The sequence below is a fragment of the Sarcophilus harrisii genome, chromosome 5 (genome assembly GCF_902635505.1).
Source record: "Sarcophilus harrisii chromosome 5, mSarHar1.11, whole genome shotgun sequence".
NCBI lineage: Eukaryota > Metazoa > Chordata > Mammalia > Dasyuromorphia > Dasyuridae > Sarcophilus > Sarcophilus harrisii.
The window spans coordinates 74,234,388-74,254,995 of record NC_045430.1 but is presented as its reverse complement, the minus strand read 5'-3'; the positions used below and the strand labels follow the sequence as shown (position 1 = coordinate 74,254,995).

The following is a 20,608-nucleotide window of genomic DNA, read 5'->3' as shown; positions in this document are numbered from 1 at the left end:
CAGGGAGGCGGGAATTGTTTGCTGAATGGTGGATGAAGTTCCCAGAAACAAGGCAAGGAGTAGGATCAAGGACAGAAAGGGGAGGGACAAGTGCCACATTGGCATTCAGGGGGAGACATCACTTGACCGTCCACTCCCTCTTTCAGACTAGAAAGACTGTGTTTTACTAATTGTCAAGCTGCTTAAAAGATTCAATTACGGCACTTATTTCTTCATTTCCTCCCTCTATATTTTCAGAATACTCCCTTAATCCCAGATGTTTTCAAATCACCACACCTCTCCTTTTTAATACGGATTCTAATGCATCAAACACCAAATTCTCCTGTGAGATATTTTCAGTATAATGCACAACAGTTCTCTGTTTCAACTCTGCAAGCGACCAACAGAAAAAAATATAAGAACAAACACCCATGGATGCCAATGAAGGATTTATTTACCATAACTTTACACCACTACTTAAAGAAGCAATAATGTAGTTTACATTTATCCCATGTAAATTACTATGGAACCAGATGTAGCTTACAAGGTGCCTTGTAACTCATCTCCTCTAAGCAATAAAGTCTTTTCTTTTTTTTTTTTTCCTCTGGCAAAGGTTCTAGAAACTGTTTTCTATCAGCAGATACAACAGATGGCTGGCACATGCCTGCTTTCCTCAATGAAGTGGGATCTCCACAGCAATACTCTTTGATCCCCAGTGGCATGTCTACAACACCACGATGCAAAATACCACAGCAGAACAGAATCTAAATATTAAAGGTTTTAGGCTGTGCTTTTGATATGAGAACCTCCTTAAAAAAAATTCATGCCCACAGTATGTAAACATATTCACATTCCCACTTTGAAACTGTGGTACAGAGGTCAGAAAATGAGGTATTTCCTCTGTTTGGTGACAGAAAACTACAGTAAAGACACTACTGTAAATCCCAGGAGTGCAAAGGTATGCAGCTTGGTCTGGAACTTCCAAAACAATCCTAACTCCATTAAGAAAAAATGTGAGCAGTACCCATTATGGGACTTAAAAAATCATAAGTGTTACCATAACTTCAGAAATGGAATGAGGTGTTTAACAGTGGTAGGCATTTCCTTTGAAGATTAAGGGGAAGTACACTTAAATTAAAATTCATTCTCTGTGCCTTTGATTTGATTTTGTCAAAGGCATGGGGGTAAGGAAGAAGAAAATATTTCAATATAAATCTCCCCAGCTCACCCAGATCAATGGGACCTCTTGGAGTGACTGAAGGCAGCAAACCTGAGTGAGCTGAAGCTGTTATATAACACTGAACAGTTGCTTGGGGCTCAAAAAGACTCAAGTTTTGAGACCACCAGAATGTATGAATGTGATAATGGCTGATTATATAGTAATCATTTAACCATATAAACATTTTTGATCCAAAAAAAAAGCCTAGATTTCAATAAGAGGATCTGATTCAAATTTCTCTTCTCATACATTTGTTTTAGTTTACTTTGTGATGAAATTCAGTTTGGGTGTTAAAGAGTAGATTTATTTTGAAAGATGTGCACAGCTTTCAGTACTCTTTAGTTCTTCTCTTATTAGACATTTCCTTATTTCTGATTATATTTACTAGTTCAAAAATTCTTACACTTATATTTAGAACTTAGAGCTCATCCAGTCTAAGATTCTCATTTTAAAGATGAGGAAACCGAGTTTCAGAGGGATTAAATGGCTTGCCCCAAATCATACAAAGTCAGCAAGTCAGTTGCAGAGCCAAAATTGAGAGTCATATCCTCTAAATCCAGCTAGAGGCCACTTCCCATTGTCCAACACTTTGAAATTGCCAATCAAATTAATTTTATTTACTAGAAGCAGGTGTGAAAAGCTGAAGGGTGAGTCATGTAGAAAGGCCAGAGAGAAACAGACCAACTAACAAAGTGGTTCCCATAGGACCACAAATTACTGGCTATTCAGGAAAACAAAAATATAATGGAATCAGCCCAGTAGCCTAGCTCTTTAGACAATAAAAAATGGAAAGAAGACTCACAAGATCAATTCTGGGGTCAGTGGCTCCAAGATTCCATCATGGTGAGTGATTAGAATGTGACTGAAGATTTGCCCATTTTGATGAAAACATGAAGTCTGTTCCCAATCCTTCAAATATTGTTGTGTTGTTATTAATAATGCAGAAGAATAAGATGAAAAACAGCTTGGTGCATGAAAAGAAAGATGACTGAATCAGTAAGACCTGGGTCCAAGTTTTATCTCTTATATATGACTCTGGACAATGAGGTGAGGCAGTAAGTAGATAGAGCCTCAGACGCTTCCTAGCTCTGTGACCTTAGCCAAGACACTTAACTGTATTTACTTTAATTTCTTTTTCTGTAAAATGAGCTGGAGAAAGAAATGGCAAACCCCTTCAATATCTTTGCCAAGAAAATTCCAAATAGGGTCAGAAAATGTTAGATATGATTGAAACAACTAAAAGACAAGAAGTCACTTAGCCAGACAACCACATAAGAATGTAAGTTGCAAAGCAAGTGCCCACCTGACACCAATGAAATTAGAGGGTCAATTTTTTTTTTCAAAAAAGGACTCTAGAACATACTAATGTAGAGATGTTCTAGAGCCAATTTGGACTATCTGGAGATTAATGATTAGATTTTCGATGTGAACACTTAAATCATAGGACCAACAAACACTATCAGGGCTTGATTTGTTGTTTTGTTCCTTGTCTAGGCTTGAAGAAAAAATGGCAAAATCTTAATATTGCAGATTAAATTAAAAAGTGTGTCCTGCATTTCCAGGAAGCTGGTTGTTAAACATTTAGCAGCATACCCTTAGACCAATGAGCACACATTTGTGTCTGTTCTTCAGGGTACAAGGTCCTACAGTAAAGCCCTTTAGGCAGAAACAAAATATTTTCCTTTTTCCTCTTCCCATATCCCTTGCAAAATATCTCAATTTTGGTTTTGGAACATTTTGCAACTGAACAGATGAAACAACACCACTGACTTCTAGTGGTTATAAAGATGTATGAACAATACATGAATATCACAAAAGCTTATGCTAAGCTCTGGATGTGTTATTGTACTTGTCCAAAGAGAACAAGACCCAGGTTATAGGTTTGATCTCAATATGGGCCAGTTAATATGCATGTAGAAGAAAAAACCTGTTCCACAAGCACAGATTTCAGCCCTATGATCAATTACCTTAATAATAATAATAATAATAAAAGGTTCACCCTTACTTTGAAAAAAAAAACTCATTTTAAAGAATACAGATAATTCCACATGAACCCATGGGTCAATTAAAAAAAAAAAAGCAACTCAAAAAAAAATGCTTCACTGAACTGGCAACAGGAATATCATCCTGTGTGAGGAAAAAGATATTTTAAAAAGATATTAAACCCAGCACGGTGTAGAGACTAGAATCAGCTCAAAAGCTGTAGGAAGTGGGTTCAAGTCATATCAAGTCAAGTAATGCCTACTGACTATGCATTTGCAATGTGTCAGGCATTGTGCTGAGTGCTGTGCATGTTACTGCTCAGTCATTTCAGTTGCAGTCAGCTTTTTGGAAGCCCATTTGGGATTTTCTTGGGTTTGTCATTTATGTTTCCAGTTCATTTTTAGATGAGGAAATTAAGGCAAACAGGGTTTAAGCACCATGCCCAGGGACACACAATTTGCAAATATGGGAGGCTAGATTTGAAGTCAGGTAGATGAGTCTTTCTGACTCCAAATCCAGTGCTCTTTTCCTTGTAAACCTTGCTGCTCAAGATGCTGTGGGTATAAATTAAATAAGTGAAACAATCTGTATATGGAAAAGCTCACATTCTCAGTAGCCCAATTAATACAAATCTAAAACTATTAGTTGCAGAACAGGTACTGATCTATAGTGATAAAAAGAATTAACTTGCTGGAAATTCCTTATATTAATGAAAAACAGATTTAATTCAAAATAAAGGCCAAATCTGCATCATGGCAAATTAATATTTTGTCAAGTAATAAATAAATATAAAACAGGCAGCAATGGTCCCGTGTTGATATATATATATATATATATATATGGAAGTAGGTTGTTTTTAAGATAATATGATCAACTGTTTTCTAGTGCAGGCTTCCAAGAGAGATGACCTGGCAAAATGGATGGAAGGCTGATCTTCTAGGCAGGAAAAACCTGCTTCAATTCCTACAGGTTAGCTCTGTGATTTCGAGCAAGTAACTTCTCCACTCAATAGCCTCAAACACCTCTGAGACACAAGTAGCAAATAAGCATGTATTGATGCAGAAAGTTTCTAAATTCAGAGTTCTCTTTATTGATAAATTCATCAAAGGTATAGGAAAAGAAAAAAATATCAAATGAGGGATATTAGGCATCCTAACAGGTCTCCTAGCTTAAGATACAGCTCCTGTCTTGATGTATGTTTAAGAATTTGTGGAGGCAAAGCAAGTTGAAGTAGTAATGAACAGTGTTGAACTGAAAGAGGAGAAGACCTGAATTCAAATCCTCCTTCAGTCATTGGCTAGCTGTGTGATTCTACATAAGTCTTTCTGTGCCTTTGTTTTCTCATCTAAAATAACGAGATTAGATTCAATGGTGTTAAGGCTCTTTCTAGCTTTAAATCTATGGTTCTAAATTATTTCTGACAAACCCTTACAAGATGCTAAAATGAATTATAGTTTTTAAAAACTGGACCTTTGATTTTATTGATTTAGGTAGCAACCCATAAAGAATCTCCCTCTACCACTTCAGATGCAGGTCTATTCTTCTATTCTGAAAGATCTAGCCTTTGAGAATTCCCAGGAACGCTGAAAGATCAGGATTTATTATTGTGCAGTCGCTTCAGTCATGTCTGATTCTTCATAACACCATTCAGGGTTTTCTTGGCAAAAACACTAGAATGGTTTGTGATTTCCTTCTCTAGCTCATTTTACAGATGAGGAAACTGAGGCAAACAGGATTAAGTGACTTGCCCAAGATCACACAGCTAGTAAGTGTCTGTGGTCAAATTTGAATTTCCTCACTTCAGGGCTAGCACTCTATCCACTGTATCACCCAACTACCCAGGTTACATAACCAGTCTATGTCAGAGGCAGAATTTGAATGCAGATCTTCTTGACCCAGAGGCCCATTATCCACTTCCCCATCCCTTTACCTCTGCCATGATATAACTCATTAAAAAGTTAGAGATATCCATCAGTAAAAATGCTCCTCCAACCTAAAATCTCATGGGAAAAGGAATTATGGAAGAGAGAAAAGAATTGCTAAGAGTGCAAACAGGCTGCTATGTTATTGGAAAGTAAGTTTTCAGAGACAAAGGTGAGATGTTTTTAGGTAGCAGAGGTATTTAAGGGTTTTAAGGAGGCTTAGAGAGAATTAGCAAGTGACAAAGAGGTATGTATTAATGAACGCTTTGGAAACTATTTAAACTCACCCCACAAAAATTATTTATTTGCTTACTTTCTTTAATTCATTGATTGAATTATAAGATCATAGATTACAGTGAGAAGGAAACTTTTGTTATTGTTCAGTAGTGTCAGACTCTTTTAAAAAAACATTTATTCTACTTATTTCATATTTTCCCCCAGTTACATTCAAAACAACAACAAAAATTTCTACTTTGTTTTTAACATTTTTGAGTTCTTGGTTCTCTCCCTTATTCCCATTCACAATTAAGAAACCACATGTGAAGTTATGCAAAACATTTCCATAAAAGTCAAGTTGTGAAAGAAATCATAGATATCCCATGCTAATGAAAATAAAAACCCTCAAGAAAATTTAAGTTTAAAAAAGGGAGATAGAGAGAGAGAAATAGTGAATGCTTAAATCTGTATTCAGATAGTGTCAGACTCTTAATGGATCATAGCATGCCAGGCTGTTCTATCCTCCACTATCTCCTGAAGTCTGACCAAGCTCATGTTCATAGAAATAAACTCACTGATCTCCTAATCCAACCCCTGAGGAATCTTAAGGCTATGGGAGATAAGCGACTTTTCCAAAATCAAACAGATAGTAAGTGGGAGAGCTAGATCACTAATGTGCAATCAGAAAAAACAAAATGATATCAAAAAATTAATTCAGCTACACACTTAGGACATAGTTAAGACCCTCATAAAATTGATCACATAGAGAGAACATTGCATAACTGTTAACTCTTAAAATCTGATTTTTTTCCTTAAATGCATTTTAAAAGTTACTAGACTAGTTCTTAAGTAAAAAAGAAGATAATAGTCTCATATAGTAAGTATTCTTTCTGTGATTTTGCCTATGTAATACCAAAACATTTAGTTAAAAATATTGAAAAAAATCATCTAATTTTCCAGACTTTTTGTGGCTTTCTGGGAACATCTTAATATTCAGCATCATTTGGACAAAGCACCTGCATAACTTCAGAACTTTTTAAAATCTTTAATGAATATGAAAATTAATACCATGTCTTAATTATCTTTGTATCTCCCTCTATGCTAAGCAAAGCGCTTTACTCACAGGGTATATTTAATAAATTGTTTACTGAATGGTTAGCTTGATGTCATATGAGCTCAATCAAAAATGATTTATAAATAACCAATCAATATTCAAGATACTATTTTCCTTTCATTAAGTTGTTATTCTATTATGTTTTGGTTCACATGAATAATCAATATAAAATTGCTTGCCTTTTCAAGGAAGGAGAGAATTTAGAACTTCAATTTTAAAAAGTAAATGTTAAAATGTTTTCACATGTAATTGAAAAATAATTAACAAAATGAATAAAAATATATTGAAAAATGTCATTCCAATGCACCTTTTAAAGAAAAAGTATGGTATAGTGTTCCTTCCCAATACTGAAATTATGTAATTTCATTTACTGAAATTTAATCGATATAATTTCATATTTGAGATATTTAGGAACCTCTGGTCATTTGGTATTTTATCCAGATGACAGATGAGGTATTGTGGTGTAGTAGGAAAAGATGTATTTTTTAAGATAACCTAGGCTTGAATCCTGACTCTCAGGTTTACTTAATACTACTTAATAACTGTGGGTTTAAACTTTCTGCACTCAGTTTCCTCACCAGTAAAAAGAAGTTGGACGACATGATCTTTGATGTGACTTCTAATTCTAATTTCTATGATCCTGTTAATCTATTTTTATCAGCTTGTTGTGAGATGATAAAGAAAAACTTCGGTCCACTTAACCATAGAAGCCTGATTTCAGCAAACACAATGAAATAATTTAATATTTGAGCTAAAAATCTCTGGCTTAAAATATCAACATATCTAAACATTTTGGCTATAAACAAAGTGTTGAAGAAAAACAAAATGCTGACTCAAATGCTACTCTTTTTTTTCTATTCCAGCTTCACGGACTAACAAAAAAGTACCAGTTTTGAGATTAAATAATAGCCTAACCTTTTTAATATTCAATTGATCACCTAAAGTCCACAAATCTTTGCAATGCTTAAAATACATGAAGGAGAGAAAAGATAACATTTCAGCTTTTACTCAAAAATTCCCTATTTAGTAGGTTGAATCTCAACCAAAAATTCGATTGGTTATTTTTGTCTGCTTCTTCAAGGGATCTCATCCATTCCCGAGGTGTTATTTAAGCTACCTTTTATTTAAATTATGAAGCAGTAACATGATAGGTCCAATTTATTTTTTAAAACAAATTATAATGTTAATACTGAGATGTTGTTACTAACTTTTAAAAGATTTTAGGTAAAAGAATTAGAACATAGAGAAGGGAAATTGGCCAACTTGTTTCAATTATTCAGATTTCCATTTGTAGATAGTTTCCATATTTGTGTTTCTCTTACCTCAGTGAAATAACAGGTCTGACACTCTCAATACTTCAATAAATTTTTTTTTTCTTGTAAGGTATGAAGAAATAATAAAAGTGAGGAGGATAGGGTTCAATATAGTAAAAGAGAAGACAGTTACATTGCAACTAAACTGTGTTATTTGTAGTTTGAATACAATAGAAGATGAAAAGATATTATAAATTTAAGCAGTTTTTTTTTTTAAAGCAAAGTTGAAGAGGGCAGAGCCAAAATGATCATACCTGTGCTTTTATAAAGCAATTAAACTGAAAATGTTTCTCATATAAGAGTTGTCATCCTAGGAAATACACAACACTGGATAAAAGTGGTCATTTTTGTAACTTTAGAATTTAAGCTGAAAAGAGAAATGTTATCATTACTGTGAATAATAGACTAAAATTTTACAAATTAATAAAGTATTACTTATTTCACATTTCTAATGCTAATTCCTTGATTATACAAAGATATGTAATCAACACATTTTAAGCCTTTACCATCCCCACTTTCTTTCCTAAAATTAAGTCATTGATGTCCAATTCAATTGTTGATGGATATTTATTCATAAACCAGACAGAGAAAGATAAATGTGATGCTAAGAAAAAAATACTATGATTCCTCATAAGAATAAACCATGTTGTTTTTCCATTGTGATGCAAAATTATTTAAAGTAGTAATTTTTAAATCAATTGGTCCTCCCCCTAATATTCACATTTTCATCCTCATCTGAGATTTTTGGCAAGTTTGCTCTCAGGTGAAATGTAATCTATCAATGTATTACATATCATATATCATATCATCTTCACATAAATTGCATAACATGAAAATTACTGCCTTCATTCATGCAGTTTAATTGTAAACATGGTAAACATTGGAATTTTGCTTAAAGTTAAATAATATAGCAGTATTTAGTCCATATGAAAAGTTCTTAGCATTGATTATTCCTCTAAAATTTAATGTTAAGGAATTAGTTAAAAAAACAAACAAACACCAAAGTCATATTAGCAACTAGTTTCTGGTAATGCATCTTAGACATACATTGTATTCCTGGACATAATTTGCATTACTTTTGTTATAATTCTGAATTTATGTGATTGATAATTCTAAAAACAAGGAATCTTGTCTTTTAAATAGTCACAAGAAAATCATGTGAGAAAATAATTTCCTGATTACAGTTTTCTAAAACGATCATACTAGGTATTCTATAATATTATTTCTGTTTCATTGAAGGGAATGAGATCCCCTAAAGGACAACATTTCACAGCCTTTAGAAATTATCAGTACTTACTTTCCCTGTGGCTTGCCAGGTAAAATTCATGGAATGAATATTAACAGGAATAGCTGGCATTCTCTGTTGAGCTTTTCTGAAATCATGAGTGAATGGGGCCATTTTCCCCTCTGAAACAATCAGAATATCCTCTTCGAAACCTGTTTTAGAAAACAAACCAAAATGTGTGAACTTGTAAGAAGGAGGTCATATATTTCCAGAAACACCTGCCTTTCTTATCTATTTCTTAGGAAGTAGCAAAGCTAAAGAGAAGACCATTCAAGTACATGGAACAAGAGTGGTAGTTAGAATTAAGGGAGGAAATTTAAATTTAAAGTGAATGAAAACAATGCTGTTAGACATCATCTAAGATACCTAGAAAAGTGAGATAGAATGTAATTAAGGAACATGTTCAGGGAAGTTCGTTTGGGTTTATAAAACTGGAATTTAAAGAGTTTTTCAAAGATGATTTTGAAAGCCTTTGTTTAAAGACTGCCTTGTTATAAAGACATGTCATTGCCCAAGACCCTCCCCGCTTAACTAAAGTAGGAAAGGTAAAGGGTGATCTTACCTATGAGAACTCTTGCTTGGTGAGCATCAATCCACATGTACAAACTGTCTTCTTGCTGTGGCCCAGCTTCAGTCTGTAGGACAAAAAGCCACGGGAGGATGCTGCAGAGTCGCACTATAAGTGAGGAGAGGAAGCTTTTCCTGGCCATGCTGGTCAGCAGTATTTATTGTTGGTACTTCACTGAAACTCTGGCGGCACGAAAACTCTCGCCTCTGCCCCACCCGCTGGAGCTTGTTCCCTGCTGGTCTCGCTCTCCTACTCCCTCTACCCGGGCTGCTCCTCCTTACACCGCTCAGCCTGTCTTTTGGCCTCTCTTGGCTTCTGAAAAAGCAAGCATATGAGCTAGCGAGAGAGGGAGGAGGGTGAGGGAAGAGGAGGGCGCGAGAGGAAGAAAGGGGGAAAGAGAGGAGGAGGGACTGGAAAAAGGAGAGTGAGAAAAAAAAAAAACTCTGGGCAGAAAATCTGAGAGAAGCAAGACAGTACGGGAAAGGAAGGGAGAGAGGGATGAAAGGAATAGATAAGGAAATAGGAACAGGCAGGGAAAGGAGAAAGACAGAGACAGAAACAGTGACAGAATCAAAAAGAAACAGAAAGACAGAAAAGGGGAAAGGGGGGAGAAGACAGAGAAAAAGACAAAAACGAGGAATAAGAAAGCAGAAATAGAAAAAAAAAAAGAAAAGAAAAGAAAAGAAGAAGAAGAGCTATAGACCAAGACAGAGACAGAGAAAGAAAGAAACAGGATAGGAAAAAGAGATAGAAACAAACACAAAGAGGCGGACAGGGCTAGAGAGCGACAATCAGTCAAACAAGGAGGGAAATAGAGACAATTCAGAGAGACAGAGACAGAAAAAGAGAGATACACAGAGAAAGACAGAGTTAGAGAGACAGAACTCTCACTGTGATTCTGGGAAAGCTATGTTAGTCAGTGCCTCGGAGTGAGATGCCAGGGGGAGGTTGAAGCCCAGGCCAGGGCTCCGGCTGCTGTTTCAGCACCTTTTCGGTGGCTCACGAGAGCTGCAAAGTTGGGCACAGACCAAATGCAGCAGAGTGCCAAGAGCCAAGTTCGCCCTGTAAAGTCTAGCTGATTGGGAAGGGACACGAGAGAAAGAAGAATCTGCCGTTCCCCGAGAAGCCAGAACTGTGTTGGTGGAGGCTGTAGGCATGAATGCTAAGGAACAAGTGTTCTTTATGGTCCCAGTCTCATCGAGTAAGATGGTCCCACCCCCTTACCCTAGAGAGCTCGGACCCTGGGACTGACTGTTCCACTTCTTGACTTCCTCCAGTGAAGAATTGGGAGAAGGGGAGAAGCAAACGAAAAGGGTTAAATAAATAAAATTTGTGGGGTGCAAAAATCTACAAGGAACAATACAAAAATCCACAGGGTTCTCCCATTCATACTTTTAAAGCTATATATTCACATCCCACAGCATCTCCCAGCACATTCTTCTGCCTGCACAAGAGCAGCAAAAGCTGTTTACAAAGATTTCATCTACAACTACTGCCCATCCCCATCCCAACTCAATTTCTATGCTGTACTACAAGCACCCTCTCTCAACTCTTAACTAGGACAGTCCAGTACTAAATGGACCTCAGTTTCCTCCACTGTAAAATGAAGGATTTAGATATCATTGCCTCTAAGGCTCCTTTCAGATAAAACTCTAGGTATCACCTATTTTAAAGCTGAGCCTCTGCCTATGTAGGAAAAGCAGTATGGAGTCAACTAGACCTCCACAGCCAATCATAGAATCATATATAAAGAGTTGAAAGGCACTTCAAAGATTATTAAATCATCAGTTCTTAATTTTTTTGTGTGACATGGAGCTCTTTGGAAGTCTGGAAGGTCCCTTCTCAGAGCAGTGTTTTTATGTGTACAAAATAAAAAATGGAAGCCAATTATATTAAAATTCAATTATCAAAATATTTTTAAAACAAGTTTTCAGGGGATCAGGTGAAGAACTTCTGATGTAGTCCAATCCTTTTATTTTACAATTGAGAAAAGGTGAAACCGTGACTGCTCTTAGCAGCATAGTTTCACATTTGTTGATAATTTTTGTGTTAAATGTTTCACATAAAATCTGAGCTTCCTGAAAATTTTCTCTAAACCTAGAACTATATCCCTGAGACCTAATATATACACTCAACTATACTAAATGCCCAGAAATCACGAAAAATTTTCAATTTACTTGGGCTTTAATGGACTTGGAGAGAGAGAACATGAATAACTCAACAGCACTGAAACCTTAAAGTTTAGAACAAAAACTGCATCCAAACCACAGGTGTTTTCAGGATTGTACTGGGATATGCAGGGCCCCAGGAGAAATGCCCTACTCTTAACTTTTCTCCTGACTCTCTGGACCTCCTCCCTCCCCCATAGCAAAAGGAGGCTAAAGTTTTGTTTTTTTTTTTTTTTTTCCTTTTTAATGTCAGAAAGTTATGGTACTGAGAAAAAACTTGTTTACTTCTCTTTGTTCTTTAGCACCCTAACTCCCCCTGGACAAATGCCACAGATTGAGTGTCTGGGTTAGAGATTGTGTTTCACTTAGTTCTTTGTGGGAGAGTGGATCCCTAAAGAAGAAAAAACAAACAAATCCTGAAAACACAGAAGCAGGAAGCATACATTAAATAAAATAAAGGACACTGGGCCCTTGGATCACAGAAGTCATTAAACACCCCCAAAATGAGAGGTTTTCCAATTAAGAGAAGCTATTGGTCCAAGGGGAAAGTTGATTTAGGGCAGGTCCTTGAAACAAGTCCCTTTGACTACACACAAATATTGTCAGAGAGTAGTTTTTAGAAAGAATAAAGACCCATACTGTATTTTCAGTCAGCCATGAACAAACTCAGGGTTTTAAAAAATAAATAAAATTTGTACATTTACAATATTTTTCAACTATTCCTATTTAAAAAAAAAAAACTTTTAATCTGTCTTAAAATATTTTCCTTTACAAAGTGGAATGAAATTTTTTTTTTATTTCAAAGAATTCATTTCATTTACATTATGGATTAAAAACATGTTAGGCAGATTTTAAAGGATTTTTAACGACATAGTCTCAGTTGGCACTTGGTTATATGTCTTAATATCTCAAAATAACGTATTTCCTATTCAACCTTGCAGGTGCGATTTTAACACAATGTTTCAGTTAACGGAGATGTTGCCTAAGGCTCTATGGCTCTCAATGCAAGGAGGCCCTCTACAGGTGGCCCTGGTCAACTACAAGTTGATAAATTAACCAAAAAAAAAAAAAAAAAATACTCGTGTCAAAGATGTTTTCTTTTGTATTGAATGAGGGCTAAATTCTCTCCCAACTAAGCCCCTTCTGGGCATAGTTCTTTTCCATCAGTAGAATTTAATATTGCTATTATTATTAACCACATTGCATATAACCATTATATAACCATAATCCATATAGCACAAGGTTTGATTTGAGATGTCCTGGGTTCAAATCTCAACTTTATCTTTTTTTGCTGTAGGATCTTGAACAAGTCACAACTTCTACTTGTTGGTTTGGTACCTTTGGCACCCTTTGGTACCAAGAAGAATAAGATTTTTATCCAAGGCAATCTCGATAGACTTTGGACAGAAAATATCATCTGCATCCAGAAAAAGAACTATGGGGATTAAATGTAAATCAATACATGCTTTGTTCATTTCTTTTTTGTTTTTCTTTCTCTCCCATGGTTTTTCCTTTTTGTTCTGATTTTTCTCTCCCAACATGATTCATAAAGCAATGTGTATTAAAAATTAATTAATTTTAAAAAGAAAGTATAGGAATTGTGACATCTATAACGTTCAGAAAAGAAACAGTAGTAAAAGCCCATGGCCATAAATGTCTATGCATAAATGGCCAAAATTTAAGCAACAAACAAAAGGAACTGGAGTTCTAAAAAAAAACAAACCAAAAAACAAGATTTCTTCCTTTCTTCCAAAGGATAGCCTGAAAAATATATAAAGGATTATCTATGATCCTAGATTTTATAGCTGGAATAGCCTCAGAGTACAAATCCTTCTTTTTACATGTGAGGAAATCATAGTTCATAGGGGTTGTAACCTGCCTGGGCTAAGTAGCAGAGTCAAAATTTGAATCCAGGCCTCCTGATGCCAAAGACAATACCATTTTTATTGCATGTCATTGTCTTTCATGAAAATAGATATCATGGGGACTCCTAAGGCTTCTCTTGCCCAGGCAAAATATTCTCAATTTCTTCAACTGATGCTCAGGTGATGTGAATTTAAGACTTCATTACCCTTGGGGTGCACCTCTGGATTCTCTTCAGATTGTCAATGTCTTTCCTAAAATGTGGCAGTAAGAACTGAATATCCTGCTCTATGATTAGGTGCTGCCACAGTGCATGGAGTCAGGAAGTTGTTCTTATTGCTCAACAATGTCCAACTCTTTGTGACCCCATTTGGAGTTTGCTTGACAGATATTAGTGATTTGCCATTTCTTCTCTAACCTATTTTACAGATGAAGAAACCAAGGCAGAATTGTGAATTGCCCAGGATCACACAGCTAATAAGTGTCTAAGGCCAGAGTTTGACTCATGTCTTTCCAACTTTAGACTCAATGCTACCAGCACATTTGCGTTCAAATCCAGCCTGACAATTGAATTTTGTGAATATTATTGTATCATATCTGTATAGGGTTTAATACAGTGTATATAATAGGTACTGTATAAAGTCTTATTTCTTTCTACTCACATATAATCTAAAAAGCATAGAATATGGTAACACTATCACCTTCCTAGTTCTAGTGATGACATCTCTTAATGTGGTCTAGGAACATATTTTTTTTTAACACAGTTGAATCATATTGAGTTTAAAATACATTAAAAACCTTAGATCTTTTTTTCAGATTAATTGTTCTCTAATCATGCTTCCCCTTCTTGTATATAAAAAGTACATGTAGGGAACCTCCTGTTTAGTCCTATTCAAATTTACTTAAGATTATCAAGATAATCAACATTTTAGCTTACTAAGATCTTTTTGGACTCTGACTGTATCATCTAATATATTACTATTTCTACTCAAGCATGTGTCATCAACAATGTAACCACCCAAGTTGATGATAAAAATATTAAACAACAGAAGATCCTTGAGATATTTCACTTGAGACTTCCTTCCAGGGTGACATCAAATAACCAAACAAATAAGCAGGTAAATGTTTTTGTGTTTGTGAAGAAATAACAATAACAATAATAATTGGTAATGTTTATATAGTATTTAAAATTTTGCAGAGATTTTTGCATATATCATTTTATTTGATTATGCACACAAAATAAATGCATACATACATGTATGTATTTATGAACAGCTGGGTGGTACAGTGGATAGAACACACTGGGCTTAGAAGCAGGAAAACATCAACTTCAGACACTTACTAGCTGTGGGACCCTCCTTGCCTCAGTTTCCTCATCTGTAAGATGTAGAAAAGGAAATAACAAACCATTTCCGTTTCTTTTCCAAGAAAACTCCAAATGAGGTCACAAAGAATTAGACATGGCTTTAAAAAAGCCTGAAAAACATATATATGTATAATATGAGCTTATATTTAAAATATACATAAAATATACACATATAGTTATATGGCATATGAAATGTTCAAAAGGACTAGCATCTCAGGTGTGAGGGCTTCTTGTGCATCTTTAGTGTCCACCCATCCAACTCTTACCTGTGACTCCAAGAAACTTGTGCAATAACCACATCCTGGTAAAACTGGGCAGACAGATTAAAAGTGACTAACCCATTAGTGAGTTGAAGGAATGCCCCAAGCATGTCAAAACTTCCTCTGGCTGAATGGACAAATGAGGAAAATTTGTTTCAACGGCCACAAAGATGCTTGAAGGAGCTACTGTGGAGTGCTGAGAGCTTGGTCAGACATCAAAGATGCCAAGATGTTCTGTTGCATCCCAGGGCCACGGCCAGTCATCTTGACTTCAATGATTCTGTAGAAGAGTGAAGCTGATGACCTGATGGGACTCTGTTTCACTTAAATCCAATTCAACAAGCCCTCTTCAAAAATAAAAGATGAACGACAATATACATATGTGTATATGTATTACATATGTTATATATGTGTGTGGATAATATGTACTTATACATATTCTCAGTAAACTCTTCCCTATACCTTGAATGCTCTCCTTTCCTGAATCTCATTCTCAGATTTCTTATCTTTCTTTGAATTTCATTGTTTCTAAGTAGTCTTCCTTGATCTTCCAGATCATTACTACTCCCTCCTCAAATTATCTTGTAGGGAAGGGGAAGAGATAAAGCATCTATACAGTGCCTATTACATGCCAGGCAGTATGTTGAGTGCTTTCATGAATATTTTCTCATTTAACAGATCTTTACAATAATTCTTCAAGGTAGGTGCTATTATCATTCCTATTTTACAGATGAGGAAACTAAGGCAAACAAGAGATTAAATGACTTTCCCATAGTCTCACAATTAGAAGTATCAAAGGCCAGATTTTAACTCAGTCTTCTGATTGTGGGCCCAGTACTTTATCTACCATGTCACTAGTTGCTTTGTATTAACTTATTCATGTACACATTCTATAACCCCCCCCCAACACACACACACACACACACATACATCCAGAAGAATAGAAGCTCTTTGACAGCAAAAATAGCTTTTTTTTTTTTCCCAATAGCACTAGAATAGTGCCATGAACATAATGGAAACTCACTAAAAGTTCTTAAATTGTTGAACGGAAGATAAAAGTTTTACTCTCAGGAGACAAAAGTTTACTCCCTTCATGTGACTACAGAACACTCATTTTCCCCTACTGGTGGAAGCCACTTATAAGGAGTGCTCAATGATTGGAGAACAACTTTTAAAAAGTGCAATATATAAATGTAATGCAATATTATTGTGCATCTCCAGCTTCCTTGTGTAAGAAGAGGAGCCAAAAGTCCTTTTGATTATATGTCTTATCCCTTTCATCTTTTGCTGAGCACAACATGTCCCCTGAAGGAAGTTAATATGGGGCTGAGCTGGGTGGCTTCCATTTGCCACAAAGCAATGACTTCTGTCTGTATCAGTATCAACGCAACTTTTACTTCCTTCTGTCAGTCTAATCTCCCCCAAATGAGATGTGAAGAACTTCAGGTAAACAAAGGAAACAACCTTTCCTTGGACATCAGTCCTTCCCTTGAGAGAAGAGAAAGAGGAATTTGGTTTTACTTCTACCACTTGCTGCCTTCTCTCCTGCTTAATCTCCACCCTTCAGAGGGAACAGGATAGCGATATGAGATCTTCTGTCCGAGCATCTAACTCTATACTTGACTTCTCAAACTACACTTCAACTCAATCTGTAGCACTCTTCATTCAGTAATGAACTTTCAGTAATTACTAGCCCTTTTCCTGTGACCTCTAGTTTGATTGTTCCATAGGTTCTATACTTCTCTTTATCTTAAATCTTTTCCTCTCTTACTTCTTCCATCTACTAGCTATTATTGAAACCTGGATCTTCCCTGATGATGCAGTCTCCCTGACCATCCTTTCCAAAATTGGCTGTACCTTCATTCCCTCTCCTTTGCTCACTGGTTGCCATGGGAGAAATGCCACTTCCAGGTTTTTTTTTTTAACCTGGATTTTACCTCCCTTTACCGCCATTGTTTAGTAAATTCTCTTCCTTTGAAATTCATGCTATTCATATCTACTATTAAAACTTTTAACAGCTGTTGTCTATAGACTTCCAGGTCATCCCCCTTTTTCTTCAATGAATTTTGAAATGTGGCTTACAATTTTTCTTTCCTCCCCAACTCCTGGCCTCATATTGGGGGACCTCAAAATATGTATTGATTGACTCTCTCAAACACCTCAACTACTCAGTTTTTTAAATTTACTCCATTACTATTACCTACTCCTTCATTCTGTCTCCACCACACACAAAAATTAGTAATACTTTCCCTCTTGATGTTATTCACAAATGGATCAATTCCATATTTAAGAGTTCTGAAATTCCCTTATTCAACTATAATCTATTGACTTTTCACCTACCTCCCCCTCTTGTCTTCCTTTACAAAACACTATTCTTTTTTTATTCTCATGTCTTTTTAGATTTCTTTCAGGTCATTTTTCTTGTACTAGCCACTTTTTTCTCTTTCTCCCATCTTGATCCTTTAAGGAACTAATTCAACTCTACAATGTCCTCTTGATTCCCTAGCTTTCCTACCATTTCAACAATTATTCTTTGCCAAGACCCAGCCTTAGAACAATTCCCTCAATTGTCACTTTCATTCCTATATTCACATTGCTGAACAAAGGTAGAGAAAGGCATACAACTGTTCTGAGTGGGTCTATTACAAAGGTATATTACACAATCTTATCTAATCCCCAGCTTCTGCTATATCTATATCTGCCTTATTAATTTACTCTTCACTCTCCATACCAGCTCTTCCAAATCTTTTCATCTCTTCTTAAACCTTCCTTGACTCTACATCCCTCATCCACATTCTCTCAGCTCAGAATTTTGCCTCATATTTCACAGAAAAAATGAGGCGATTTTCAGTGAGTTCTTCCTTCTCCCTTCTTCTCCAACTCCTATCATTCAAATGTCTCCTGCCACTATCTCTTCCTTCACTTCTGTCTCACATAGCCAGGTGGTCTTGCTCATTACTAAGGCTGATATCTTTATCTTTTTAACGATTGCATTGCTTCTCATCTCTTTCAATAGAACAGCTCCTTGCCATCCCCAATCTATCATTTATTATTTTCCCCTTTTGATCTCTCATTTAGTTTTCACCTGTCCTATCTACTGATACATTTTCTCTTCTTATAAATATGTCTATTTCTCCCTCATCTTGAAAAATCCTTCCTTTAATCCTTCCATCCTTTCTAATTGCCTTTCTAAGTCACACTTTTTGTGACTAAAGTCCTTAAAAATGTCATCTAGACTAAGCACTTTCACTTTCTCATCTCCTACTTTTTTTTTTTAACTCTACAAACCAGTTTCTGACCTCATCATTCCTTGGAAAGTGCTCTCTCCCAAATTACCAGTGATTCATTAGTTGTCAAATCAAATGGCTTTTTCTCAATATTCATTCTTCTCAGCTTCTCTTAGCTTTGGCACTGAAGATGACTCTCTGCTTGGTAGTCTCTTCTCTCTAAGTTTTTGTAGTATTGCTCTCTCCTACTTCTTTTCCTATCTATCTGACCACTCCTTCCCCATTTCCTTTATTGGATCCTTATCCAGATAATACCCTCTAACTGAAAGTGTTCAACGTCATTCTTTTCTAAATTCTCTCCTCTCCCTCCATACTATTTCATTTAGTGATCTCAACAGTTTGCATGAATTTAATTAACATTTCTATGCTGATGATTCCCAGATCTACCTGTCTTATCCCAATCTCTCTGCTGATATTCAATTTTACTTTTCCAACTGTCTTTCAGATGTCTCATGGAGACATCTTAAACTAAATAAATTCAAAATGGAACTAATCATCTTTCTCCCTTGATCCCTTTCATTGTTACTATGGAGGACAATATTATCCTCCCAGTTTCTTCATTTTGCAATCTGAATCACTCTCAACTCCTTGCCACATACTTTCACTCCAATGACACTGGTTTCCCAGTTGTTCCATGAACAAGATGCTTCATTTCTTGATGCCTGGCATTATCTCTGACTGTCCTTTCAATCCTACCTTTTGGTTTCCTTTAAATCCCAACTTAAATCCTGTCTTCTACAGGAGGTCTTTCCTAATTCCTCTTAACAACTCCAGTGTCTTCTCTTTCTTAATTATTTTCTATTTATCCTGTATATAACCTGTTTTGTATATGTGTGTTTACATGTTGTCTCTCACATTAAATCATAAGTTTCTTGGAGGCATGAAACGCCTTTTGCCTCTTTTTGTACCCCTGAGGCTTAGTACTATATCTAGCACAAAGTTGATCATTAATAAATATTTGTTGATTAAGAAATAACATATGTAAAGGATTTGGAAAAACATGGAAAAATCTGTGCAAACTGAGTGAAAGATGCAGCACCACATGAAAAAGGTATACAGTGACCTCAACAAGAGCCATCCCACATAACAAATAATATATTTAAAGAATGAAAAAAAAAGAGAGAAGAAAATCAGCAAAATCAAATAAAACATCAAAAAAATTGAAAATTTACAGTGTTTCATAATCACATGCTTTCTACCTTTACAAGGAGTGAGGGCGTTTTCTCTTATCTCTTCTTTGGGGACATTCTTTTCTTTAAAATTTTGCAATGTTCACATTTAACCTAGATCAGATTACTTGCTGTCTTGAAAAGGGGGGATTGGGAAGAAGAGGAAAAAAAAAATCTGGAACACAAGGTTTAGTGAAGGTGATTATTGAAAACTATCTTTGAATGTGTTTGGAAAAATAAAATACCTTTAAAAATAATAAATAAAAATAATGGAATTGCATAATTAAAGATATGTTTTGTATATATTGAAGAGCAAAATCTTTATGCAAGAAATTTGATACAAAGTTATTTTCCCATTTAACCACTTTCCTTCTTAATTTAGATGCATTAGTGTTGTTTATACAGAAAATTTCAGTTTCGTGTAAAATTACAAAAGATAAAATAATTTTGATTACATAAAACTGTAAAGCTTCTGTACAAGAAAAATTAATATATCTAAAGAAGGAAAATGGTCAAATGGAAGAAAAATCCTTTTTGAATTTATTGTAGCATATGATTTTGTTTTAAGCTCAGTTTCAGCTAGATTCCTTTCCTGTTTTCCTAGATTTTTTAAATTAAATAAGGTGTTCAAGTAATTTACGTTTTAGGGTTTATCAAACACTGATTAGATTGTTTCTGAGTTTCATTGTTTCTGGAGCTTCCTTGTATTGTATAATTCATTTATGTACTTTTCCATTTTTTAAACAAACCAGATAGTTTTTCTGTCTACTGTATTAATTTATATCAATTTGAGACATGGAAGTGATAGTCTTTTTTTTTTTTTTCACTATTTTCCCTAATCTAGATATTTTGTTTCTCTAAATGAATTTTAGTATTTTATCAAGTTCTTTAAAGCA

At 35.3% G+C, this 20,608-nt stretch overlaps 1 protein-coding gene across 1 annotated transcript in view; it reads right to left on the bottom strand.

Annotated features, from left to right (window-relative positions):
* WIF1 (WNT inhibitory factor 1) overlaps positions 1-10,756 on the bottom strand; it is a 106,313-nt gene extending 95,557 nt beyond the window's left edge. Inside the window, exons 1-3 of the mRNA XM_031940883.1 lie at positions 10,587-10,756; positions 9,594-9,914; positions 9,044-9,183 (exon numbers count right to left, since the gene is read on the bottom strand). Of these exons, the coding sequence (XP_031796743.1) occupies positions 9,044-9,183; positions 9,594-9,741 (288 nt within the window). The 5' untranslated portion in view covers positions 9,742-9,914; positions 10,587-10,756. The remainder of the gene's footprint in view (positions 1-9,043; positions 9,184-9,593; positions 9,915-10,586) is intronic.
* Positions 10,757-20,608: the final 9,852 nt, after the last annotated feature.